The 27,182-nt window shown below is 51.6% G+C and overlaps 1 protein-coding gene across 2 annotated transcripts in view; it reads left to right on the forward strand.

Annotated features, from left to right (window-relative positions):
* ARSG (arylsulfatase G) overlaps positions 1 to 27,182 on the forward strand; it is a 69,617-nt gene that overhangs the window by 10,905 nt on the left and 31,530 nt on the right. The window contains exons 2-5 of one of the 2 annotated variants that reach the window (XM_043585095.1): positions 12,428 to 12,615; positions 15,881 to 15,928; positions 17,791 to 17,908; positions 20,168 to 20,341. In XM_043585095.1, coding sequence (XP_043441030.1) covers positions 12,428 to 12,615; positions 15,881 to 15,928; positions 17,791 to 17,908; positions 20,168 to 20,341 — 528 coding nt within the window. The remainder of the gene's footprint in view (positions 1 to 12,427; positions 12,616 to 15,880; positions 15,929 to 17,790; positions 17,909 to 20,167; positions 20,342 to 27,182) is intronic. The other variant, XM_043585096.1, reaches the window with a different exon arrangement.

A 27,182-nucleotide genomic window follows, 5' to 3' on the forward strand; every position in this document is an offset into this window, starting at 1 on the left:
AGGGCAGGGCCGGGTTGAAGTCCTAGCTCTGTCATTTCCCAAATATAGGGGTCTACAGTCTTCCGTACGGCACGGTGATTGGACTGGGCACGGTGCATCCCCCCTCAATGCCAGCCGTATGGTCTTGGGAAGCGACTTAAACTCTCTCTGCCTCACCTCCCTTATCTGTAAAACGAGGAATCCTAGTGATTTGAACTAATATACGTAATATGATTAGGGTGGCAGTCGCTTGATAAACAGCAGCTATTTTTATTATGATAAGACACATGTAAACAAAGTTAACGCCTATTTATACTTTAAGCCTCAGCACACACGTGGCTTCTTTTGAGACGCACTCGCTTCACCGGCACACGTGTACGCCCTCCTTGTGTGCTTTCGGAACACCCTGTGCCTAGTGTTCACAGAGCTCTCTCGCACGCTGGGATTATCCACCTCCCTTCCTGAACTTTGGGCAACTGGAGGGCAGGGCTTCATGTTGCTCACTGGAATATTCTGGGCTCCTATCCTATTACACCCACACTGTGATAGCCAGGACTCTCTGGTCATAAGAGGCAGCAACACTGCTCAGCCGGCCCACGCACATAAGGGGCATAGCTTTCGCTCATCAACTTAACCTCTGCAGAGATTCTGTCTTGTGCTGGGCTTCTGAGCCCACGGGTAGATTCTTCCAGGCTCCTCCATATGATGGGAGATGTGGCTCTTGCCTCCGTTCTCATGGTTTGAGGTTCAAAGGGAACGAGAGAGCTATTCCTTACTGTCTGGTTCAGAAAGTTCCAGGTTGGATTCTGACTAGCCCTGCCTGGGTCATGGTCCTCGAGGATGAGGGACGAGAGGTGGTGTTACTCTGCTTAGCCCACGGCGGGGTCTTGTGCCCATGGTGGGGTGGGTGGGGTGTGGGGCACAGACGCTGTTAGACGAACGTCTACGTTCAGACACGAAAAGGCCGCAAGGAAGTTTCGCGGGCTCCGGAAGTCGAAGTCCAGGCTCATCCTTCTGGGGGTGGGGTGGGGGAGGCAAAATGGTGCCAGCACTGGCTCGCGGAGGATAGGTGGGCATGTGGACGGGCAAGAGGACGGGGCAGGCTCTCTGGGCCGAGGCGCAGGAAGTCGAGGTGCTGGGTTGGAGAGGTGCGTGTGGGATGTGAGGCGGGGAGGGATGCCAGACGTCCCGGGGCTTCGTGGGGTGACGTATTCACGTCCTGGCGTGGCCATAACCAAGTGCGACAAACCGGACGGCTTAAAACAACAGGAATTTGGGGCGCCTGGGTGGCTCAGTCGGTTCAGTGTCCAACTTCGGCTCAGGTCATGATCTCACGGTTCGGGAGTTCGAGCCTCACCCAGGGCTCACTGCTGTCGCCACAGAGCCTGTTTCGGATCCTCTGTGCCCCACTCTGTCTTTGCCCCTCCCCCAACCACGCCCTCCCTCCCTCTCTCAAAAAACGAATAGACATTTAGAAAATTAAATTAAAGGGGCGCCTGGGTGGCTCAGTCGGTTGAGCGTCCGACTTCGGCTCAGGTCATGATCTCGCGGTCCGTGAGTTCGAGCCCCGCGTCGGGCTCTGTGTTGACGGCTCAGATCCTGGAGCCTGTTTGGGATTCTGTGTCTCCCTCTCTCTCTCTGCCCCTCCCCTGTTCATGCTCTGTCTCTCTCTGTCTCAAAAATAAATAAACGTTAAAAAAAAATTTTTTTTTAAAGAAAATTAAATTAAAAAATAAAACAACAGGAATGTATTCTCTCACAGTTCCGGAGGCCGGGAGGGAAGCATGAAGGTGCAGACAGAGCCATGCCCCACCCCCCCCCCCCCCTCAGGTTCTAGGATGATTTCCTTCCTCGCCTCTTCCAGCTTCTGGGAGCCCCAGGCTTTCCTCAGCTTGTGACAAGAACTCCAACCCTTGCCTTTGTCATCACGTGACCACTTTCCCTCTGTGTGGCTGTGTCTTCACGTGGTGTTTTCCTCTTGGTCTCTCTCCCCTTCTTTTTAATTTTTTTTTTTAAATCTTTATTTTTGAGAGAGAGACAGAGTGTGAGCAGGGAAGGAGCAGAGAGAGAGAGAGAGAGAGGGAGACACAGAATCCGAAGCAGGTTCCAGGCTCTGAGCCGTCAGCACAGAGCCCTAAGCAGGGCTCGAACTCACCGAGCGTGAGATCACGACCTGAGCCAAAGTCAGACGCTCCACCGACTGAGCCACCCAGGCGCCCCTCTCTCCCCCTCTTATAAGGATACCAGTTACGTGAGGTTAAGGATTCACCCTAATCCAGCACGATCTCACCTTAACTGACTACATCCTCAGTGTAACCATCCAATGAGGTCACGTTCTGGGGCTCGGGGGTTAGAACTTCAACGTGCCTTTTTGGGGGACACGATTCAACCCACATCGGGCAACGACGAGTCAGAAGCCTGAAGAAGTGGGTTGAGCCAGAGCGTGGGGGGTTATGGTGGCCACACAGAAGGAAGTCACTGAAGACTTGGGGTCCGGGGACGGCATGACCCACTGACGTGTTACCATGAGCTGGAGAGAGCGAGCCTGGCATCTTGGAAGGTCACCGAAGTGGTTCGGACGAGGGACGACAGCCATATTGATCTTGGGTGGCATCGTTTGGAATGGGAGCTGCTGAAAGAGGGGGAGGTGGGAGACAGACTGGAAGGCGATGCCTCAGTTTCCAGCCGGGTTTACTGGGAGGGAGGCAGACATGAGGTCTCGGAGAAAGGACTCTGAGCTTGGTTCTGTGCCCATTGAGGCCGAGGTGACGTGTGCCATAACCTGTGGCAGTGAACCTGATGCCTGCGTGGTGGCAACAGCAGCCAAGCGGCCTGGAATCCCGCCCGTTGGTTCCCAGCTTCCGTGCTATCCTCCCTGCCTGGGGCGCCCTCTGCCTCCCCATTTAGCGACCGAGGACACGAATTACCTTGACTACCACACGTTTGTAGAAACCTACTCTCCACCTGGAGCTCTGCTAGGGGCGTTGTGCACATCGTCCCACCGAATCCCTCAAATGAGCTGGGGAAGTAGGTGTGTTAGGCCCGTTTTGCAGAGGAAGATACTGAGGCCTAGATGCCGTTACCTGTCTCGTCTCACACCAGAGCGGTGGGGGGGAGGCTGGGATTGAGCCCAGCTTCGTTTGTCCAAACAAACCCTTCCTATCACTCTCCCTCTGCCTCCCACAGCACTTTTCTTTGTTCTCAGATGGGGCCCGTCTTATTTTGTCTTCTTACCCACATGTCTTGACACTCTGAAGTGTGAGCTACTTGCTGGAAAGGACTATGGGTTCCTCCCTGAGCTCCCCCAGCAAGCTCTGCTGTGGTTAGTGGAACTCCAGCGAGGCCCCTGGGCAGTTAGAGGTGACAATCCTGGCACCCTTGCCCAAGGACTGTCTCCATGTGCTCTCAGGGGAGTGCTTTCCCTGGAATGGCGCACACAGCTGGGGTAAGACTGCCCCGGGGCCTCCAATTGCCCCGGGGCCCCACCGGGCTGCCCCTGGGGCCGAGAGGAACCCGATCTTGGAAAACTGGGGCCCGTTTGGCCCTTTCTGTGTGCTCCAGCTCCAGGCTGGGCAGCTCTGACGGAGGGCCTGCAGACCACGAAAATGACTTTGGATCTACTTAGACTGCGCTGAGAGCCCGCGAGAGGGTTTCCAGCCAGGAATTAATGTTAGTCGATAAACAGGTTTTGAGATTACTTCAGCTGCCCCTTGGGAAAGGGGCGGGGAGGGAGAATTGAGGGCAGGAAGGGAAGCAGGGAACAGGGTTCCCACATACAGCTGGACAGATTGTGCACTGCTCAACTCCGGACAGCAGTGTGAATGGCACCCTCTGGGGTTATACAACATGGTGGCCCTGGGGAAGACAATACAGACCATGTAGTGGTCTGGGCAGCATGATACTAGCTTGGACTCGGATGTTAGCCGGTAGTTGGAGAGAAATGGGTAGATTCTGGGTATGGTTGGAAGAAGGGTCTTTTCAAGAATGTGCTAGTACTTTGGCTGTGGAGGGGGAGGGGAAGACAGGAATCAGGGTGAGGCGTTTGGACCAAGTGACTGAGTGGGAGGCGGTGCTGTTCACTGAGATAGGGGACACTGGAAGGCGAGAGCGGGTGTGCAGGGATGAATCTGGATCAGAACCGGATAAATCTGTAGAGACTGGCAGAGAAACCACCTCGAGGTACATGGGAGCGACGTCTGGGGCCCGAGGCCAGTGGGCCTTTCTCTTCTTGCTCTGGGAAGCCCAGTGGCCCGAGAGGGGACTGGGGTTCGAGACGGAACCGACGCTGCTGGGCGGGGCCAGCCATGTGGGTGGGTGACCCGTGCAGCCACACCGGGCTCCGTGCTTTCGGAGGGCCCCTTGCTTGGTTTAAAGCTGTCTCGTTGCCGTCTTGAAATGCTTAGTCCATTTCCAACAAGGGCTCCCTCATCTTCTTTTGCACAGGGCCCTGCAAACTGTGCAGCTGGTTCTGTTGTGGGAAAGAGCCGACACCCACAGGCGTGGGCCAGCCCGTACAGAGCTTCCGGAATGTGCACATTCAACCCAGAATGAGTCCCGGGGCAGCAGACGCTCTGGACCCAAAGTGCATCGAGTGCCTGGAGTGTAGTGAGTGCTTTGGAAGCGTGTGCCTCGAGGGGTACGGATTATCACAAGGGGCGGTGAGGACGGTGATCGGGGAGCGTCCTGCACCTTCCATCTCGGGGAGGAGGGCAGGATAGGCTGGGTAGAGATGATCGTTTGTCTTGGGAGCAAAAGCGTGATCTGCGAGGTGCAACCTGGTTTGGGATTCTAAGAGTGGGGGTTACCGGCTGCCCCCCCAACACCCAGGACCTTTGTGGCCCCAGGACGTCTGGCAGGTGGGGATGCTTCGGAGGAGTCCCAGAGATGCGCACACAGGGGAGTTCCACATGCTTCCTCCTGGGCTCCCCGAGACAGACAGCCGCCTCGCCGTGGAGCTGGCCGTGCGTGTTGGGGCACAGACCTTCCGTGCCCTCGTTTCTGTCGGATGAAGGCAGCCCGCAACCTGCTCCCCAGAGCAGCTGCAGGGCTGGGCCTGCACCTCTTCGGGCTCTCACGGCTCCCTCGTGATGTCCCTTCTGTGCCACTTGTTGCCTTGAAACACGGCGTTAGGGAATTACCCCATCTCCTGGGTGAACTCTGTGGGGCGGAGGCTGTGGGAACCAGCTGGTGTGGGCCAAGGGTGTCTGGAGCGGGGGAAACCCAGTGGAGAACTGTTCTTTCCAGAAGCACCGGTTCCTGGAACCATGGCTGTCGCACGTGGCCTCCCGTTTCCAGGCAGGACTCGGGTGAGACCAGACGTTCAGGTGCCTGGTGTTTCTCTGGAAGGTTATCAGGACTGGAAACTCCCGGGCCAAACCCGAATCGATCGATCACATCAGGGTTTTGTCATCTTTTCTCCAGAAGCTCCTCTGAGGCCCCGTTAGCAATTCTCTCAGCTGCGTTTCGACACGGGTATGCCTGTGTGCACATGCCTCCGTGAGCCATGCCAGTCTTCGGATGATGAAGCCTCAAAGCCTCTTCTTGTGCCAACACCCCGTGCCGCCTCCCTCACCCTGGGCCTGGGGGGACCGGGCACGTTTCCTTTCTGCATAAAAAGCTCACTCCGTCTCCTCCGCCCACTGTGGAGTGGGTGTCTCCCGGCCCCTTCCCTTTGGCTTTGCGGGCAAGCTCTGGAGTTCCTAGCGGGGACAGTGCGGTTAAATGGCACACGCATGGGATTTGGAGTTGGACGGGCGTGAGTTGGAAGACCGCCCTTGGATACCTGGCTTCGTGGTCTAAGGCTGAGGGCAGGGGTGGAGCAGAGTGCCTGGGGACACGCTGTGTCTCTCCCGTGTCCCACTGCCTCAGTTTCCCCATCTGTAACGGGAGTCCTTACAATACACATCCTACAGGCTGCTGTGTTAGACAAGTTAACACACGTAAAGGGCCATGTCCACAGTTAGCGCTAAGTACGTGCTTATGACCATCCCTAGTGAAGTAGAAATGACCTCGTAAGGCTTTTGTTCAGAAAGTAAACTGTAAGGTCATCGAGGACAGAGACGGTACCTTTGCTTCCTTCGCACCTATCAGAGCTGCCCCGGCTTGCTGCTTGCCGGTATCTTGGGAATAAAAGGAAAGAAATGATAGATCACCACCTTGGTTTTGAATGAGTATTTTCTCCGGGAGCCTGGGTGGCCCAGTCGGTTAAGCGTCCGACTTCGGCTCAGGTCGTGATCTCGCGGTTCGTGGGTTCGAGCCCCCATCGGGCTCTGTGCTGACGGCTCGGAGCCTAGAGCCTGCTTCGGATTCAGTGGCTCCCTCTCTCTGTGCCCCTCCCCCACTTTCTCTCTCTCTCTCTTTTTCTCTCTCTCAAAAATAAATAAAACGTAAAATGAGTATTTTCTCATCCGAAGAACTACAGATCTTGGGGCGCCTGGGTGGCGCAGTCGGTTAAGCGTCCGACTTCAGCCAGGTCACGATCTCGCGGTCCGGGAGTTCGAGCCCCGCATCGGGCTCTGGGCTGATGGCTCGGAGCCTGGAGCCTGTTTCCGATTCTGTGTCTCCCTCTCTCTCTGCCCCTCCCCCGTTCATGCTCTGTCTCTCTCTGTCCCAAAAATAAATAAACGTTGAAAAAAAAAAATTAAAAAAAAAAAAAAAAGAACTACAGATCTGACACCCAGCTTAACAGGCCTTTTCTCCTACCTGAGACATTCTCTTCAGGCGTTTTCCTCTTAGTCTGTAAGATTTGGGTTTTGTTTTGTTTTGTTTTTATTGAAGTGAAATTCACATGACCTAAAATGAACCATTTTAAAGCGAACAATTCAGTGACAATTAGTACCTTTAAAAAAATTTTTTTTTTAATGTTTTATTTATTTTTGAGACAGAGAGAGACAGAGCATGAGCAGGGGAGGGGCAGAGAGAGAGGGAGACACAGAATCCGAAGCGGGCTCCAGGCTCCGAGCTGTCAGCACAGAGCCCGATGCGGCGCTCAAACTCACAAACCAAGGGATCATGACCTGAGCTGAAGTTGGACGCTTAACCCACCGAGCCAGCCAGGCACTCCGATGTTTATTTATTTTTGAGAAAGAGAGAGAGAACAAGCAGAGGAGGGGCAGAGGAGGGAGACTAGAGGATCCAAAGCCGACTCCACGCTGACAGCAGAGAGGCTGACTCAGGGCTTGATCCCATGAACTGTGAGATCCCGACCTGAGCCCAAACTAAGAGTCAGACACTTAACCTAGGGAACCACCAGACGCCCCTAGGCTTGAGTGTAACATTTTTTTAAAAGACGGAGAAAAAAGGAAAGAAACAAGAAAAGAGGAAACCACCGTGTTGCTGGGGGGGTTGCAGACCTCACTGCTCTTTAGTGCCAGCACCTCTGCAAATGCCAAGGTCATGGCGAAGGGCAGGGTGTTCAGGGCCCTGCTGGCTGTACCCAGGCTGGGGGGTCGCTCCGGAGGGCGTCTCTGAGGGACGAGGGACGTGAAAACATTATAGACTTGTAAGGGCTTTCTCTTTAGTACAGTTGGTCCTTGTAGGGGGGAGAGAGGCTGCAGGTGGAGTCCCTTTATTTATTTATTTTTAAATGTTTTATTTATTTTTAAGAGACAGGGCACGCAAGCAGGGAGGGGCAGAGAGAGAGGGGGACAGAGGATCCAAGCAGGCTCCGCGTCGATAGCAGAGAGCCTGATGCGGGCTCAAATGCACAAACCTTGAGATCATGACCTGAAGTCATGGGTCTTAGCCACTAAACCGACTGAGCCACCCAGGCGCCCCAGGTGGAGTCCCTTTTAAACACTGTTTTAAGCCTCTCTGTCCCAAGTCTTCTGACCGAATTGCTGGATCTGAGTGAGAGGCAGGGATTTGTACGCATTTCCCCATTTTCTTGACCCAAGCTGGCCTCTGCGGGGGCACAGAAAACAAGGAACTGTCTCCAGGCTGGTCTAAGCCCCTGAGCAAGTACTGCCCCGGGCAGGAGGACTGCCTGGGCAAATGGCCGGTCCTGGTCTAGAGCGGCTGTCACTGGGTTTGGGACCACCGCCGTCCAGGTCTGGGGTTATGGCGGAGACCTGAGGCTATAGTGCAGGTGGCAGGTGGTGACCCAGACTCTGGAGTGTGGGGGAGGAGTGTTTAAACGTGACTGCTCTCTGTGACCTCATCCCCTGCTTTCACGTGGGTCCCCGATGTCACATCTCTTCGTGACACTTCGATGACCAAACTCCACGTCAGCATGTTATCTTTAAAACTGTTGGGAAGGTGCCACTTTTGGTGACATCCCACCCCACCGCCCACTTCCCAGTAATGGTTATTTTGAGGTTTGGTTACATTTTCTATTAAAAAAAAATTTTTTTTAACATATATTCATTTTTGAGAGAGAAACAGCCTGAGTGGGAGAGGGGCAGAGAGAGAAGGAGACACAGAATCGGGAGCGGGCTCCAGGCTCCGAGCTGTAGCCCAGAGCCCGACGCGGGGCTCGAACTCATGGGCCGTGAGATCATGACCTGAGCCGAAGTCGGTGCTCAACCGACTGAGCCACCCAGGGGCCCCGAGGTTGGGTTACATTTTCAGTGAAGTTGTTGGGAAGGAAAGACTCTTCTCTTCCCCTCTCCTCCCCCCTCCCCATCCTCCCTCCTCCCCTCCACCCTGTGTTTGTTTGTTTGTTTTTCAATATATGAAATTTATTGTCAAATTGGTTTCCATACAACACCCAGTGCTCATCCCAAAAGGCCCTCCACCCTGTATTTGTAGAGCCCAGTTTTAGGAGCCCGAGATAAGCGGTGAGCGACAGGCAAAGCCTTCCTCCCAGGGAGCTTGCATGGAGGGAAGTTGGCCCAGAAAGAAAGGACATAAAAATAAACCAGGTAATTCGGGTTGGGATCAGTGTTACCAACTATGCACTCAGGGTGCCTGATGAGAGGGCAGCGGAGGCCCCCTTGCGGGAAAACTGAACGGGGAGGATGGGCCATGCAAAGGTCTGGGTGAGCGTGCCAGGTGCAGGCCGACCTTGGGAAGGAGCTGGCAATCTGCAGATCCTAAAAAAGACCCAGAAGCCCCCTGTGCTGGCGCCTGAGGGAGGCAGGGAAGGAGAGGCCTGAAAGGCGGACTGCGAGGGAGCGGGCTTTCAGGGCGCACCAGGCAATCGTTTTAGAGTATTAAGCAGTGGTCAGAGGAGCACTTTTAAAGGCCCCCCACCCCCCTCCCACCGGCCCCTAGGTGAGGATGGGTCATATGTGGAGAGGAGGAGAGAGGCGCTGAGCTTGGCTTTGCTCTGCTGACCTGGCGCCTGTGGGCCAGTCCCTTATCCACCCCAGGACCTTGGGCTTCGCTCTGCCCGGCATGGCTGAGCTCGCCCGCCGGGCTCCCAGCAGCCTGGATGCACATGGTTCTGAGGTGCTTACCTGACCTTTAAGCCACCTGTCCTCCCTGCCCTCCCGGCCAGCCTGGCCACCCATCCTGTCACAGCTCTGCTCATTCTAGACTGCAGATTGTCATCCTTTTGAAACTTTTAATATTAAATATTAAGTCTTAATATTAAAAATCTCCAATATAAAGGAAAATGAAAAGGACAGTATACTCAATTGTTATTAGCATTTTGCCATTTTTATTTGTACTCGCTCTGTCTATAAAGAAGGTGGGGTTTTTTTTTTGAGTCATTCTAAGGGTGTAGATATTATGTTCTTTTATTATAAACACTATAGCATACATCTCTCAAGAATAAAAACATTCTTGGGGCACCTGGGTGGCTCAGTCGGTTAAGCGTCTGACTTTGGTCCAGGTCAGGATCTCATGGTCCATGAGTTCGAGCCCCACGTGGGGCTCTGTGCTGATGGCTCAGAGCTTGGAGCCTGCTTCGGATTCTGTGTCTGCCTCTCTCTCTGCCCCTCCCCCACTCACGCTCTGTCTGTCTCTCTCTCTCTCTCTCAAAAAAAAAGAATACCAGCATTCTTTTTTTTTTTTTAATTTTTTTTTCAACGTTTATTTATTTTTGGGACAGAGAGAGACAGAGCATGAACGGGGGAGGGGCAGAGAGAGAGGGAGACACAGAATCAGAAACAGGCTCCAGGCTCTGAGCCATCAGCCCAGAGCCCGACGCGGGGCTCGAACTCACAGACCGCGAGATCGTGACCTGGCTGAAGTCGGACGCTTAACCGACTGCGCCACCCAGGCGCCCCTTTTTTCTTTTCTTTTCTTTTTTTTTTTTTTAATTTTTTTTTTTACCAGCATTCTTAATGTAACAAAAACTTTCTTTTTTTTTTTTAAGTTTATTTATTTTGAGAGAGAATATGCACGCGTGCATGCGTGCTTATGTGAGTCAGGGAGGGGCAGAGACATAGGGAGAGAGAAAGAATACCAAGCAGGCCCCTCACTGTCAGCACAGAGCCCCGACGTGGGGTTTGATCTCATGAACTGTGAGATTATGACGGGAGCCAAAATCAAGAGTCTGATCCTTAACCAACTGAGCTTAACCAAGTGGGCCCCTAAAATCTTTCTGAACGTAGTAAAAATATATTCTAAATGTAACAAAAATGTCTATTTTTTTTTATTATGTAATAGACAATGGAAGATTATTTAGGTGTGAAAGAAGGAAATCTGCCATTTTGACAACGTGGGTTGACCTTGTAGACATCATGCCATGTAGATATCATACAAATATTATATGATCTCACTTATATGTGGAATCTAAAAAAAAAAAAAAAAAAGAAGAAGTTCTAGATGCAGAGAACAGAGTGGTGGTTGCCAGGGGTAGGGGTGGGGGAAATGGGTGAAGGGGTCCAAAGGTGCAAACTTCCAGTCATGAGATAAGTAAGCTCTAAGGCACAGAACTCACAGCATGGTGACTATAATTAACAACACCGTCTTGTGCGTTTGAAAGTTGATAAGAGAGCAGATCTTAAAAATTCTCATCACACACACACACACAAAGGGTAGCTATGTGTGAAGTGAGGTCTGTTCACCAAACTTATTGTGGGTATCGTTTCCCAGTAAATACATGCGTCAAATCGTTCTGTCGTACGCCTTCAGTGAATACAATGTTATATGCCAATACAACCGGGAGAAAAAAAAGAACAGAACAAAAACATTCCTCTACGTGGCTGTAATCCAGCACCCCCCCCCCCCATGGCATCTTACAGGCAGCTCCTATCAAGTTTCTCTAATTAGCCCCCAAATGTGCTCTTGGCACGTTTGAACTGGAATCCAGCCAAGGGTCACGTATTACATTTGGGTTGTCTCTTTAGTGTCCTTTAGTGTAGAATATCCCCCACTATGCCACTCTTTGCTCGGCTATTGACTTTTTGAAGAACTACACCGGTTGTGGTGGAATGTCATAGAATGTTGTCAGATGGTTTGTTAAGATTATTTCCTTGTGGTGTCAGTTAATCTGTTCTGTCAGCTGTATTTCCTGTAACCTGGAAATTAGGTCCAGAGGCATGATGAGATTCAGGTTCAATGCTCTTGATAAGAATCCTTGATGATATCAACTTCACATAATCCCATCGGGAGACCCACGTGGCCAGTTGTGACATTAAGTGTAATCACGTTCCTTGAGGGCAAGAAAATGGCTAGACTTCTTTTATATTTCTCCACAGTGTCTAAAAAAAAAAGGCTGGGCATCCAGTAATGTGTAGTAGATACAGCCGATTCTTGTCATTGGCAATAGTTACTCTATAAAGTCACCGTGAACGCTGGATCGCGGAATACTGAACCATTGCTTCTAGGGGATCTGCAGAGTTAGACTCCTGTGAGCCTCTGGTTACATTTTTGCCAACAGATCACTACAGAACCTTGTTTTGTCCTTGTGTGTTTCTGTTTAAAGACGTCTTGTGTACTGTGGTTTTTCGTTAACACGGAACTCATGGCAGACCGCACCGTAACTCGTTCCTGAATGAAGCTTGTTCTAACACTTGTATTTGCTCCATGGGGCACATCACAGCCTTTTGCACTTGGGAGCGGTAGGCAGACCTTCAGTCTTACTCTTGGGGACCATTTGACACAGCAAAATCACCAACAGAAAGCACAGAAATGCCAAAACTGTAGCACTCAATGGACGGTGGAAAGGAAGGCACTCGCTTGCAGTACGAGAGCCAAACCAAGGAGGCCGCCTTCTTCAACCTCAGCTAGGGATGTGCGTGTTGCAAAACACAAAGTTTTGGAGCACCTTGGAATGTCCACGGGTATTGATTTTAGAGATACAAATTTTAGTGACTGGATGAATGCAAAGTGTGGGATGAACAGGATCAACAGGATCCACTAAATGTTCTGGATGAAGACAATTGGAATTAGCTGTGTGACCTTGAATTAGTTGCACGACCCTTCTGAGCTTCATTTTCCTCAGCTGGTCTTGGAGCTTTTCCCAGCCCTGGGATCCTGGGGACTGGGTGGGAATTGAGTTTCTCTCGGTTTGGCTTTCTGGGGATAGAGGGACCCCATCACCTTTCTTTCTGTGCAGGTTTGTGGATTTCCATGCAGCTGCCTCCACCTGCTCCCCCTCCAGGGCCTCCCTGCTCACCGGACGGCTCGGCCTTCGCAATGGAGTCACGCACAACTTTGCGGTCACTTCCGTGGGGGGTCTTCCGCTCAATGAGACCACCTTGGCTGAGGTGCTGCGGCAAGCTGGCTATGTCACTGGGATGATAGGTAACCCTGGAGCTCCGCAGCCGGGACCCCCACCTCCCATAGCACTTATGGGGTGCCCGCTTTGTGTTCGGGTAGCCCCAACGTGCCACCACCCTCTTCTGTTCCTGTCTGCTTTTTGATTTCCTGCTGTCAATGTTAGGAAGGCTCTCAGCTATAAGTAACTGAAGAGACCTAACAGGGAACTAAAACCATCAATGGAGTGGTTTTCCTCCCATTGTAACAAGCTTAGAGGTGAGTGATTGCTTTCATTGGCTGGGCGGCTCAAGGAAACCATTTTCTGTTTTTTCTGCTCTTTTTGTCCTGCCGCTTGTTGCCTCTTGGTTGCAACAGAGCTGCTCAGTACCATTCACCATAATTTGGCCTCAAGGAAGGAGAAACAGACGGGAGGAGGTGCCAGCCTCCCGTGGCCTCCGATATTCACTTCTCCTGAGAGAGCAAATCTGTTCTCAGACACTCCCCCGTCCCTCCGGGCAGAAAGGCACTTAAATCTTCTCGGTGGATTTCTATGGCCACACCTTGCCGCAGGGAAGGCTGGGAAAACTGGGGTTAGGATTACAGTGATCGACTTGGATTTGGGCACGGGTCTCCGATCCCCTGAACAAAACCGAAGTTCTGTTAGCAGGACAAGGGGGGGCATGGGTGTAAGGTAGGCAAACAGCAGCATCTGCCACGCCGTCCAGTGGCTTCCTTTCTTCTTAAATTTCTAGAGGCACCTCTTACTCAACATGTGCTACACGCCAGGTAGTGAGCTAAGTTTTTCTTTGCATCAGGGTAGGGAGATCCCTTGTGAGATGATAATTTCCCCCAGGATGTATGTTAGAAGGTTGACTTTCAGACGGGTGGAGAGACCTGTTCAGTGTCGCCCACCCTGTGGCGGGAGGATCTAGACAGGTGTCTCTGCCCAGCCTCGCTCCGATGCTTTGCTCCACCGCTGGCCTTCCCTCCAGAGGCCAAGGCAACGCAGCAGTCCCAACAGCACCCTTAGGCTGCCTGTGCTTGTTGTTCTGACTTTCCAAGAGCTGGGTCCACTGGGATTCCTGCCTCCCTTCTTACACGACGTGGCAAGGGAGGGTTTCCAACAAACAGGATGGCGGCGAGGGTCCCTGTGGGGGTGTTCTTGGTGCCTGGAGCGCCCGTGTTAACCTGTAGGAGGCTCCGGTTTCTGGTGTCGGCCCCACCTTCTCCTCTAGATCGAGGAGCCCCACATACTTTTACAGAAGGTCAGACTGGAGCCTGGCATTCATTGGCCCAGGCAGGCGAGCCCCAGGGGGAGGAGCTACAAACTAAGATCTCTCCTTTTCCATCCCTTCCTGCCCTTACCCGGGAGGTATAATTACCCTGAAGCTCCCACGAGGGGCTGAGTATCCTTATTGGCCCCATCACAGGCATCCCTGTCGTGGTCACAGCCTGGAAGGGTTTGGCCCCTGGGACTCGGCTGGGCTCTACCTGAGCTGGGTTTGCTGTGGCTTGCCCTTCCCTCTTCATGCCCTTGAACTCCCAGTGAGCCACTGATTGCACATTAACTCTCCCTTCCCCATCCGGTCTACCTTTTGCATCTTAGAGACTGGATATTCGGCCACGTTGTGTTGTGATTATGAGTTCCCTGTAAGCATGCTTGTGGGAAAAACAAAACACCCACCGAAGCGATCTCAAGACCGTGGGCACCACCCACACTTTGCTTCTAACCTTGGTTTAGGGTCTTGTATACATACCACTAGGTCCTCCTTTTAACCCCTTCCTCATATCTTATATTTCTTCTTTTGACATTTTTTAAAGTTGTATTTATTTATTTTGAGAGAGAGAGGGAGAGAGAGAGAGTACCAAGCAGGCTCCTCATTGTGAGCCCAATGCGGGGCTTGAACCCACGAACTACAACATCATGACCTGAACTGAAGTCGGACTCTTAACCGACTGAGCTACCCAGGGGCCCCTTGTTTTATATCTCTGTGTAATACAATTTTACCTATTTATTAGAATTTTAATAATCTTAGAAACAGCTTAAACATTTTAATTTTTTTTTTAACATTTATTTATTTTTGAGACAGAGAGAGACAGAGCATGAATGGGGGAGGGGCAGAGAGAGAGGGAGACACAGAATCGGAAGCAGGCTCCAGGCTCTGAGCCATCAGCCCAGAGCCCGACGTGGGGCTCGAACTCACGGATCGCGAGATCGTGACCTGAGCTGAAGTCGGACGCTTAACCGACTGCGCCACCCAGGCGCCCCTTAAACATTTTAATATAATTTTGGATTTCCACGTGATGCTTAATCCAAGCCTTCCACATGAGTGCTTAACCCATTTCCCCTCTATGTTACATTTTTTTTTTCAAACCCACAGAGCAGTTGCAAAAAGGGAATGATAGACACCCCTGTACCCTTTACCTAGATTCCCTGGTTATTACCTTTTGCTACATGCATTTGTCTCTGAAAGAGAGTTTGGTAGTATTTCATCGAGGCCTTGCAAAGTAACTTGCTTCAGCCACAGTCCTGCGGTTGCCTGTTTCTTTCTTTCCCTTGGGCATCATTCAGTGCTGCCGCTGTTAAGATCTGTGTACCGCGTTCTCTGCCCCTTGCCTCGTGGCTGGTTTCCCTGGGATCCCTGCTTCTCAAAGCGGAATTAGCAGGTCAGAAAGCTCAAACGTGGTCAGAGTTTTTGCCGCACATCACCCAGTCATTCTCCGCAAAGAAACGCATTTACAGAGCGAGGCGCAGCCGTGAATTTTAACTTCCTCCTTTGCTGTCCAGGTGAGGGTCTCTTCACTGGGGCAGCAGCAGGCCAGGGTGGGGGGTGGGGAGGTGGTCCCTGTGCAGGCTCCGCGGGCTGCTGATGTTGGTCAGAGAGCATGATGAAACCAGGGGGGAACCAGGCATCTCCAAGTCTATCCGGAGCGCGCACCTGTCCTCCGAGCTTCGGCAGGGGCCCCAGCGCAGGAGGGTAGAGCAGGTGCAGTGGGCTACATGGGGTCGCTGTGGGCACTGAATGCTCTTAGAGGAGCAGGAGCTCAGCCTGCTGGCTTCTCTGGGCCCTTGGGAAAGGCTTGTCTTCCTTTTCACTCTGTGCTTTCCTGGGTAGAACCTGACTCATCCTGGCTCCCTCCCAGTCCCAGAGAGCAAGGCTTGGCTCTCACACAGCATTTACAGCCTCTCTTTGCTCGTCCTCAGGAAAGGACAGCACTGATGGGGAACTGAGTATGTGATCAGCTCCCCAGAGGCGCTGGGAGCCCCCATGGGGATTCGTCTGAAAGTCTCTCTCTTGCTTTCCTACAGGCAAATGGCATCTCGGGCACCATGGATCTTACCACCCCAACTTCCGCGGTAAGAATTCTTTGGGGAATTTGTTACCTGGGAAACAGGAAGTAAAGATCTTGGTGTAAAAGGGTTCCATTAACATTTAAGCCATCCTGCGCCTGGGGTACACCTCTCCCGAGTTAGGACATCTCTATTCACAGGGTCACTTAGGTGCATTTGGGGGACCCAGGGCTCCCCTTGGTGTCATGCCCTTCTCACGTGGCATCTTTCCTGGACACCCCCCTCTTTGGTGTCTGTTTGCCCTTTCTGGTCTTCCCATCGTGAGCCCATCCGTGGCCACGTCTCAGGGAACATTTGGCCCCGTGAGGTCCAGACATGTCCAGTGTCATAGCAAGTACAAATTGTCCCGAGGGTTCACAGAAGCAGATCATCCACCCAAACGGGAGATGCTCTCTCCTGCCTTCTTCCTGCAGCCGTTCACCGCCTCAGATTTCCGACGCTCGGGGCCTTGGAGAATAGGCCAAGATCGAGCTGCCTGCCCGAGCCAACGATCTGAAAGTCAGTGCGCTGACGGATAAGCTCTCTGAATGTCCAAGTCACCGAATTTTCGATGGCTTTCCAAAGTTGTGGTTTTTGCCTCTGCTCTCCCCCTGACCTCCCTCTTCCATTTCATATGGGAGTCCTCCTCGGACTTTCTCTTCAAGGCGGTTGATCATTACGTCAACTTCCGCGGCTTCTCCCCTGTCGCTACTTGGCATGCGCTTCTCTGCTACCCTGCTATTGGAGAAACAAATGGATGGCTTTCTCCTTGAACACGGTTCTCTATTTTGTAGACTTCTCCCCTCCTCCGTCCCAATGTCTCCCTCTATTTCCATGCAATGTTCCCTCCTAGACATGGGGGAGCATGTGTGTCTGAAGATCTTTGCGTTTGGAGAATGGCTTTCAGAGAACCAGCCTGCAACCAGCCTTCAGCCTCGGGCTCCCGCTGGGAGAGCACCCTCTCCAACTCCCTCCGCCTCTCCGGTGCTCCTTCCTCCCCCCCTCTTCCCTTGTGCCCCATTTTCCAGTTGGGCTGCCGTGGCATCTTCTACATGTGCTTGTTAAGAACGGCAGGTGAAGGAAGTGTGGACCTGGCTCTTCCACTGACTAAAAATTAGTGCAGAACTTACTTTTCCCACTTGGTCTTTCTTCCGCCTTGACAAGTGAGGAGGTTGACCCAGATCAGGGTGTCGACCCCTTGAGTGCGTATTTCTGGGGTTCCTGTGATGAGGGATACTGAGAGTGGATCTTGCTCAGCAGGAAGTGGTGCCATCTTGGATGCGTGGCGTCTCCCATTGGGACTGAGAAGCGAGAGCACCTGCCGTATACTTGTGCCCCTGGACCAGATAGTCTGGAAAGGCCTGCCGACTTGGGCATTCTGAGGTGCCTTGTTTCCCATCTCCAGGTTTACTCATATCACCTCCTGCTTCTTGTATCTCTTCCCTGGTGCCCTGTCCTTGTTCCCCATTCCCCGCATCCCAGCCTCTTACAGTTTCATCTATATATCTTGCTTCCCCTTCAGTCTCTTGAGGGCAGTCTCTTTTCTTCCTTGAAGTACCATGCATGTTCTTGATTTTCATCAAATGCTTACTGAGTGTGTTCATAACTGCACCGGGATGGTAGGCGTTCAATAATTCTCTCCACTTCCTCCCACTCTGGGTTAACTCTAATCCCAAGATGTTTTGCAAATCTAGTCTCACAGCCAGAACCCAGCAAAGAGTTTTCTTTGCATACTACAAAGGGATATTAATCAAATCCTCTTTTAATTATATACTCCACAGCACTGCAGTATTAAATCATGGAAAATTAAATTTTTGTCCTGGGTGTAAGAATGCAGGCTCACAGCACAGAAGCCAAGTGGGGGTGCTCACCGATTGCTTCTCTTCCAGGTTTTGATTACTACTTTGGAATCCCATACAGCCACGACATGGGCTGCACCGATACCCCGGGCTACAACCACCCTCCTTGTCCAGCGTGTCCACGGGGGGACGGGGACGGACCGTCAAGGTAATCCGATCCAAAGAACAGAGAGTGGGCTCCAGAGCAAGGTGAAGTCCTAAGGGTGTAGTCCCTCAGGAGGGGGCAGGGAAGGGAAGCCTTAGCTGGCTCATGAATAACACAGTAGTTAACATAATAATGGCCGTTTATTGAGAAATTGTCACGGGCTCAGGAAGCCGTGGGACCACTGCATGCGGTGGGTATTTATCCTGACCTTGCAAGTAAGGAAACCCATGAAGGTACAGGGAAGGGCCCGCTTGCCCAGGCCACCCTGGAGCTGTAAGAGGTAGAGACACGGGTTCCCCATCTGGGTCCCTCTGAGTCTAGAGCCAACTTGCTGCACGAAGGGTGGTCGCTGGCCCAGCAGCGTGGCTGTCATCCGGGTGCCTGTTAGAAAAGCAGAATTTCAGACGCCCACCCCTCCATCCCAGGCCTCCCTTTTCACAAGACGCCAGGTGGCTTCGTGTGCACGTCGCAGGGGGAGAAGTGAAGTGTGATACGTCTCGTCGCTGCCCTCCTTACCAGCTGCGGCTTGGGGGGCACATCTGTGGTCACACTTGGTATGACATGTCAGCCAGGCCCCTTTAAATCCATGTTAAATCGAATAGAAAAGAAAAGGGGGGGGTGGCTTAGTGGGAGACGGGGGCGGGGGGGAAGGGAGATATTTTAGCTGATGGTAGAGTTGCCACAAGGTCATAAAAACCTAAAACACGTGACACCAACGATGGGGTTAGCATGAGGATGCCCAGTAGAGTCATAACCTTTTCCTCTTTTTCACAGACTGTGGCCCTTGACGATTATTGACCCCAGTCTCACCTTGTCCCCCAAGCTTTTGTAAGGGGGGGCGGGGTTTGCATCAAAGTGTGATGAGGGACTTTCGTCTCTTTCCGATGCTTATCTGCACCACGGGGACAGAGTTCCTCCCGGAGATGGCTCTCAGTACCCTTTCTCTCTCCACGTTTCTCGGCTTCTCTCCTGGTCCCGTGGCGGCCAGGGTAGAGGGCCTCGGTGTTTATGGAGTTGCTAGTATGCCGCACAACGTGCAAAGTGCTAACCATTTGTTGTCTTGTTTGGCCCTTTCAGAGGGTAGGGGCGCGCTGCAGGTGAGGAGTCGGGCTCTGAGAGCTTAGGTGGAGGCGCCTGGGGCTTAGTCAACTAAGCGTCCGACTCTTGATTTCGGCTCAGGTCATGATCTCCCAGTTCATGAGTTTGAGCCCCTCGTCTGGCTCTGCACTGACAGGGCGGAGCCTGCTTGGGATTTTCTGTCTCTCCCTCTCTCTCTGCCCCTCCCCTGCTCCCTCTCTGTCTCTTTCTCAAAATAAATAAATAAATAAATCAACTTAAAAAAAATAAAAAAGAATCGACAGGCGCCTGGGTGGCTCAGTTAGTTCAGCATCTGACTTCGGCTCAGGTCGTGATCTCCTGGTTCGTGAGTTGGAGCCCCACGTCGGGCTCCGTGCTGATGGCTCAGAGCCTGGAGCCTGCGTCGGATTCTGCGTCTCCCTCTCTCTCTGCCCCTCCCCTGCTTGCACCTGTGTCTCTCTATCTCTCTCATAAATAAATAAACATTAAAAAAAAAAAAAGAATCTTGCTTTAAAAATAAAAAAAGCTTAGGTGATTTGCCACGGTCACGGCCAGGGTCCTAATTCAGCCACATGTGTTGGGACATTCGCATGCGAGGTTCATCTCCATCTATAAGACCAAGGGCTGAGGGTTTTTTTTTTTTTTTTTTTTTTTTTCAGGAGATAAAACTGGTTTGACCCCCACTTTTTCCAATGGCTAAAGCTTCTTCCAATTCTCCTAACATGGTTTGAAACTTTTAAGTTGTCCCTGGCCATCTGTGTTTTTGTTAGATGTCATGTCACACAGAGTCCCGATGGCCGACCTAGGAAAGCACCAAGCATTAGCACCCCATAGATGGAAGGCATCATTTAGGGAGGTCAGTGGAGAAAGCCAGGGATGGGGGCTATTCATTGGCTATGGGACTCTGCTTGAGTAATTTAGTTTGTTTGGACCTCGGTTTCTCTCCCGACAAAATGGGAGGAACGATTTCTGTAGCTCACGGAAGCCTTTGTGAGCTTTGCGGAGTGGCCAGGCCTGTCTGAGGAGCATAAACGTTGTTGGCAGAGAAGAGAAGGTGTTTTATTGACTTTACCCTTGGAGGAAATGGCAGACTGGACAAATCATCTGGGGCCAGGTTATTAAGTGTTTTGTCTTTACATGTGTTGCCGCATAAAAGCATTTTGTTCTACACCACGGCTGTTTCAGTCACGGAAATGAATGCTGTCTGTGGTTCCTGCACAGGACCCACGAGAGGGACTGTTACACGGACGTGGCCCTTCCTATGTACGAAAACCTCAACATCGTGGAGCAGCCGGTGAACCTGAGCGGTCTCGCGCAGAAATATGCGGAGAAAGCTACCCAGTTCATCCAACACGCGAGGTAAGGAGTCCCCTGGTCCCCACGTGCTGTCCCCTGGCCTCAGCATTCCCCCAGCCGTGGTGGCGTTCCCCTGTCCCACAAAGATGGATACATGCGTGTCCCCTGGAAATGAAGCTGGAGAAGAGTCTCCCCTGGAGTCTCCAGGCCTGGGGTAGAAATTCCGCAGGGGTGTTCCCAGAGTTCCTAGGAACCCTCCCATCTCCCTGCTCAGATCACGCTCTGCTGTCCTCTCCTATAAAGCTCTGGACGGGCGGGTCTGCCTCTGTATTCTGGGCGCTCAAGGCATTTGTTGATTCATTAATTGACAGGGTGTATTAGCTTCTTGTTGCTGCTGTAACAAACGTTCCACCACCTTATTGGCTAAAACAACAGCAGTTTATTCTCCTGTAGACCTGGAGGCTGGACACCCAAAATGAGTCTCATGGGGCTAAAATCAAAGGTATCAACACGGCTGTTTCCTTCTGGAGATTCCAGGGGAGAAATGTTTCTTGTCTTTTCTGTCTTCCCTTTTTTTTTTTTTTAAGTTTACTTATTTATTTTGAGAGAGAGAAAAAGAGCATGCGCACATGGGGGAGGGGCAGAGAGAGCGGGAAAGAGAGAATCCCAAGTGCTTACAGCGCAGAGCCCAGTGCGGGGCTCGATCTCACAAACCGTGAGACTGTGACCCGAGCCGAAATCAAGAGTCGGAGGCTTAACCCGCCGAGCCACCCAGGCACCCCGCCTCTTCTGTCTTCTGGTGGCTGCTGGCATCCCTTGGCTTCCGGCCACATGATCTACTCTCCGCTTCTATTGTCCCTTTGCCTTCTTGTCTTCTGTAGTCAAATCTCCCTCTGTCTCCCTCTTTTAAGGACACTTGTGATTATATTTAAGGTCTTCCATAATTATTGTGATTATATATAAGAATCTCCCTATCTCAAGATCCTTAATTCAGTGGCATCGCCACTCACAGTTTCTAGCGATGAGACCCTAGATACGTTTGGGGGCCGTTATTCAATATAATGCCCACGGGTTGCAAATTCCAGCATCTAGGGGGCCCTGCTCGCTAACCGGACAGAGGGAAGCAGACTGAGTGTAAGGCTTCAGGGAGTGGTGAGCCCTTGAAAGCACAGGCGACACACAAGACGCCTGGCCCTTGCGTGAAATCCCCTGATCCTTCAGTGTTAGAAATGACTCGTTAAAAATAACAAAGAGCAGAAACCGTGCCACGGCGTGCGCCCCGGCCCGGTGCAGATACACAGACGGTGGGGGGCAGGCACGTGCCCACACGGTCGCCCCCACCCCATCACTTCAGCCCTGCCCTGACCCTTCACAGCTGCCTTTTCTCTGGCCTCTCATGAGCCCCTGTGTGCGCGGCTCAACTTTCTCCCAAGACTGCAGACTCCTCCAGGGCAGTGGAACAGCTTCCAGCAGTTTCTCTCGTATGCCCCACAGCCTTAACCTCAGAGGGCAAGAAATAACATGCCGGGTGCCTGTTTGCCTGTGCAGAATAAAAAACAGACTCCACCTGTGGAAAACAGATCACATCAGTCCTTGAACGTGCAAGGATGCCCCCAAGCCCTTGCTCAACCACAGATTTTTCTGGAGAGCAGGGCTACAGGCGGAGCAGAGGCAGCAATTTTTTCTTGATAATAAAACCTACTTACGGCCTAAATCTGGAGGGCAGCCTATTGGGGCTTCAGGGATCGCATCTTATAAGTTTTTCGGGCCTCCCTGAGAAACACTGGCTTTTTTTCAGATGGCTCACGTAAACGGGCAAAGCTCCTTCGCCCATCTGGAGGGTTGAACACGTCTGTGCTCCCTGGGGCTGCGAGATGGTTCAGCTCCCCGTGCCCTGTGACAGGTGGATGCTTCATGGCTAGGGGGGACAGTTCAGTCCTGCTTTTGCTGCGCTTTGGACAGCACAGGTGTCCGAGGAGGGGTAGCGGCCGGCTGGGGACTGCTGAATGCTCTCCAGGGGGCACGGGCTGTTCCTCCACCAATCAGCTCCAGAACAGAAAATTCCACAAACAATCTCCTTATTGTACGAAGGAGGTGAAGAGTTTTGCTGATTTATTAATCAGTTATTAAGTGAAAAGTCACATGAACCCCGTTGTCTTTTAACTTTACGGGAAACAATCCTGAGGTGTGCTGATTTCTTTAGGATCTGACTTGCCAATTCATCCATGACTTTTGGAGCATCAGCAAGAAAGGTCCCTAGATCTGTACTCCTCCCGTGTGACCCCTGCCCCCAGGGCCTGGGCCCTACTCTCCCCACCCGGACCTGTTTGTCAAAACCGCCAGGAGTCCCTAGGGTGGGATTTCCCGCTTCTTCTTGGCAGGAAGCCCACCTAGACTTCTTTGAAAGTTTTTACTTAGATCTTTAGTTGAATTTAAATTTGTTTATTTATTTATTTTGAGAGAGAGAGTGAGCGAGAGCAGGGGAGGGGCAGAGAGAGAGAGAGAGGGAGAGAGGGGGTCCCAAGCAGGCTCCGCACTGTCAGCAGAGAGCGTGACGTGGGGCTCAAACTACTGAACCGCGAGATCACGCCCTGAGCCGAAATCAAGAGGCAGACGCTTAACCGGCTTCCCAGATCTTTAGTTGAATTTATTCCCTTGACCTGGCAGCATGCCCAAAGCTAACCCTTGATTTAGATGCTTTAGAGAGCAAGCAAAGCTCCTCATTAGCCAAAAAAAAGAGAGAGCAGATGTCATGGGCTCCTGGGTCACGGAGTTGCCAGTCTCCCACACCTCCCAGCCTCTGGGACTGAGAATACAGGGCCCAGCAAGGGGGGCGGTGCTGGGCCTCGGTGTGAACCAAAGCTTAGGATATTTGAAATCAGGGCACGTGGCCAATGTGGCGGGGCCTTCATCACTCAGAACTAGTCCCAGAGATACACAGGTGACAAATAAGCACCTCCCCCACCCCAACCCCGCCTGCCTGGACTGGAGCCCAGGACCCCTGTCAAGGTCTCGGTCCCCTCCTGTACTTGTCTCGAGCCCACCCCACACCACTCTCCCCCTGCTGGTCTGCCCCTCACCTGGCCCTCACCCAGCACCCACCTACACCAACCTGTCACCGGCCTCAGGGCTCCAAGCTCGTGCCCGCCCCCCCGCCCCTTCTAGCCCCTCTCTCGTGTGCGAATGCTCCGATGAATACAGAGCGAAGGCAAGATGAGCTAGCGAATAGCCGGGCAGTGGGGCCTGGTGTCTTCCTCTCCTGCAGGGTCTCCCCAGTGCCATTCCGCCTGCCTCCAGTGGCCACCTGCACCGCCCGCCTGTAGATCCCGTCCTGCAGGCGTCACCATCCCGGGGATCTCTTGCCTCACCCCAAAGGCGGCTTGGTCCCCCCAGTTACACCGTCCTACAGTGCCCTGCGTACAGTCCTCCTCCGTCGCTCCTGCTAATCTGTAAATAATTACCTGATTAATTTTTCAGTTGCATTTTCCTCTCCCGTTTCCAATCAGATGTTAAGCTCCAAGAAGGTGGAAATCATATCTATCAAGTTCCTTGCTCTATCTCAGTGCCTGGCGTCTAGTTGGAGCTTCATAAATATTCATCGAATGAGTGAATAATGAGTGAGGGACTTTATCTTGCCCCTAAAGATGTGCCCGGTGTTGTGCTAGGGATACAAACAGGAATTAGATCTGTCCTTGCTTTTGAGTAGCTCCCAGGCTAGTGGGGAGACAGAATTGTGGAAAGCTGGCTTTAACACAGGTTGGGCCATCAGTGCTGATGAGTATGGTGAAGGAGGCGGGAAGAGAAGGGCCGGGAGCAGGAAGCCATCCAGGACCTGGGAGCAGAGGAGGCGTGTTGGTGGCATTTGAGCTGGATCTTAAGAATTGACTAAGTGTTTTTAGGCAAAACACCAGGGAGGTTACTGCCAGGAGAGGAATAGCATGACCAAGGCACGGGAGGGCAGAAGGTGAAGTGTGCGAGAAGCTGGCATATAGAGAAAGAGTCTCGAAGCAGGAAGGAGGGGAAGGCTGGAAGGGACCCAGGTTGGGACGGAGTCTGTATTCCCTATTGAGGTTCCGCGTCGAGTCCCAGAGCCCGGGAGGCGCAGGGGACAGGCAACTCCGTGACCCAGGAGCCCGTGACATCTGCTCTCTCCTTTTTTGCCAGTAAAGAGCTTTGCTTGCTGTTTAAAATCAAGCCCCTGTGCTCTTCTGAAGTAGGGAACTGGGTTCAAGTGTGGGTGTGAGAATGCTGTCTGTGACGCTGAAGGTCAGAGAAAGGCGGAGACGTGTGGGAGCAAGGCCAAGCCAAGGGAGACCTCTTATCCGAGGCTGGAAACCAACCAGGCAGGTGCCTGTTCGTTCTGGCCCTCCGGCCGGGCGCCCACTGGGCACCTTTCATGGGACATGGGGACCCCTCACCTGCCACTTTCTATTTCAGATCAGATGGTTTTCTCCGGATTCGGCTGTCCTGGGTTTTTTGTTTTTTGTTTTTAAGTTTATTTATGTATTTATTTTGAGAGAGAGTGAGTGTGGGCAGGGGAGGGGCAGAGAGAGAGAGAGACAGAGACAGAGAGAGGCTCCAAGGTCAGCACAAAGCCCCACGTGGGGCTCAGTCCCACAACCTTGAGATCACGACCTGAACCGAACTCGAGCTGGACAGTCAACCGACTGAGCCACCCAGGCGCCCCTGGCTGTCCTGGGTTTTAATCTTTAGCACATCTCCACGCCGTGCCCTGTCCTCTCTCTCCTGGAATGTCCTGCTTGGCATCTTACTTTTTTTTTCTTTTTTTTCTTCTCTGCTCACCACTCCACTCATTCTGCCACACAAATAATATGTGTTCCCTTCAGAAATCTCTGAAAACAGAGACCAACAGATAGGGAACAGAAAAATCACCCTAAATGCCACCTCCCAGACATAACCCCTTTCGGTAGATTTGAGCAAGTTTTTCTAGCCTCATTCTGTGCTGAGGCATAGACACACACACACACACACACACACACACACATATTTTTAAACAAAAATGGAATCATACTGTTTTATAATCAACCTATTTCTTTACTGGAAAGCAACTGACCTTCCCCACTTTTTATTTTTTATGCAGCACAGAGCCTGTGGAAGGGGTGGCTTGGGGGATAGGCACCCCCAGGGAGCCAGTTTTGTGTGGTTACGTTTCCTCCAGATGCTAACTTTCTGAATTCCAGCACGGCATCAGGGTGCAGGGAAGGAGGTATATCCCTGGACACCATGCATCATGTGTTATTCGGAATTATCAGTAAAAAGACTACCGTTTATTAAATGCTTACTGCAGGCAGTTAATAATCACAGCTTTATCAGGGAGGTATAATTGTCCCTATTGTACAGACAACAGAGGTTAAGTTAACTGCCCAAGGTCCCACAGCCATGAAATAAAAATTCCAGGGATTTGGGTGTAGGTCTCAGAGCCTGTGCCTCCCATCTGTCTAGGCTGCCTTGTCTCTGAATTGCACATGTCTCGCAGCCACTGGCCCGGGGCGCTGACGGGACTCGGATCATGGGCAGGAGTCTGGGACATGATGACGGGAATGGGACAGTGTGGGCAGCGGGACCCTGCCCTCCACACCAGCCCGTACGTGCGGTGAGCTCGTAAACGTGTAACAGCCAGCACTCTGGGGGGAAGAAAAAGCCCTGATTTGGAACATCTGCCCATTTCCGTAGTATGAATACTCTCACCGTGACTAATTTGAGGCCACCAGAAGATGTCACTGAATGTGGAGTTGGTAAGAGATGTGCAGGGGGACACTGCCAGATGGCATTTCTGTCACACGGATACAACAGATCATCTCGACGTGGAATGTAGTAGAATGATCAGGATGTGATAAGTCACAAGAATGTATTGCCTTTGTTTTTCATATAATTTATTTGATCGTAAGTTTGTATCATTTAATTTTTAACGATGGCCATGTTTAACAACTGGCTTCAAAATTCCTGAAATTGGACCCAGCTCCGTCCAGCATGCCACTGCAATATGGTAGTGACCTGTTAGAAAAAGGCGCCCCCTCTGGGTGGGTGCAGATCTCTGCCCGGGCACACAGCTTGGCCGGTGGATTGTGGGCTGGAATTAGGTATCGATTCATTTTCTCAGCAGGACGTCCTGGTGCAGGACAAACCTATACAATTGTACCTTATTGTCTGTGGGAGAGCAGTCAACAGACGTCAGTCAGCACTATCCAATAGAACCCTCCCCAAGGATAAAAACGTTCTCTACCTGTGCATTTCAAGATGTAGCCAACCAGCCACTTGTGGCTACTAAGCATTGGAGATACTCGGCTAGGGCAACTGAAACACTGAATTAAATATATATATATATATATATATATATATGTATATATATATACGTATATATACGTATATATGTATATGTATATGTATACATATATATATGTATACGTATATATATGTGTATATATATATAAAATTTTATATATGTATATGTAGTGGGAAATACGCACATCACAGAATTTACCTTTCTAAGTATGCAGTTCGGTGGCTTTATGTACATTTACATTGTCGTGCACCTGTCACCACGGTGCATGTCCAGAATTTTCTTCAGCATCCCAAACTGAAACTCTGTGCTCACTAAACACCAACTCCCTGTTTCCCCCATCCCTCCAAGTCCCTGGTACCCACCAATCTAGTTTCTGTCTCTATGAAGTTCACTACTCTAGGTAGCTTCTATAGATGGAATCATACAGTATTTTGCCCTTTGGCGATTGGCTTATTTCACTTAGCACTGTCTTCAAGGCTCATTTCTGTTGTAGCAGGTGAGACATGGAATTCTTGTAATTTTTTGTTCCTTTTCATTTAAATTCTAGTGAGTTAACACCCAGTGCAATATTGATTTCAGGAGGAGAACTCAGTGATTCTT

The sequence above is a fragment of the Prionailurus bengalensis genome, chromosome E1 (assembly GCF_016509475.1).
Source record: "Prionailurus bengalensis isolate Pbe53 chromosome E1, Fcat_Pben_1.1_paternal_pri, whole genome shotgun sequence".
Lineage (NCBI taxonomy): Eukaryota > Metazoa > Chordata > Mammalia > Carnivora > Felidae > Prionailurus > Prionailurus bengalensis.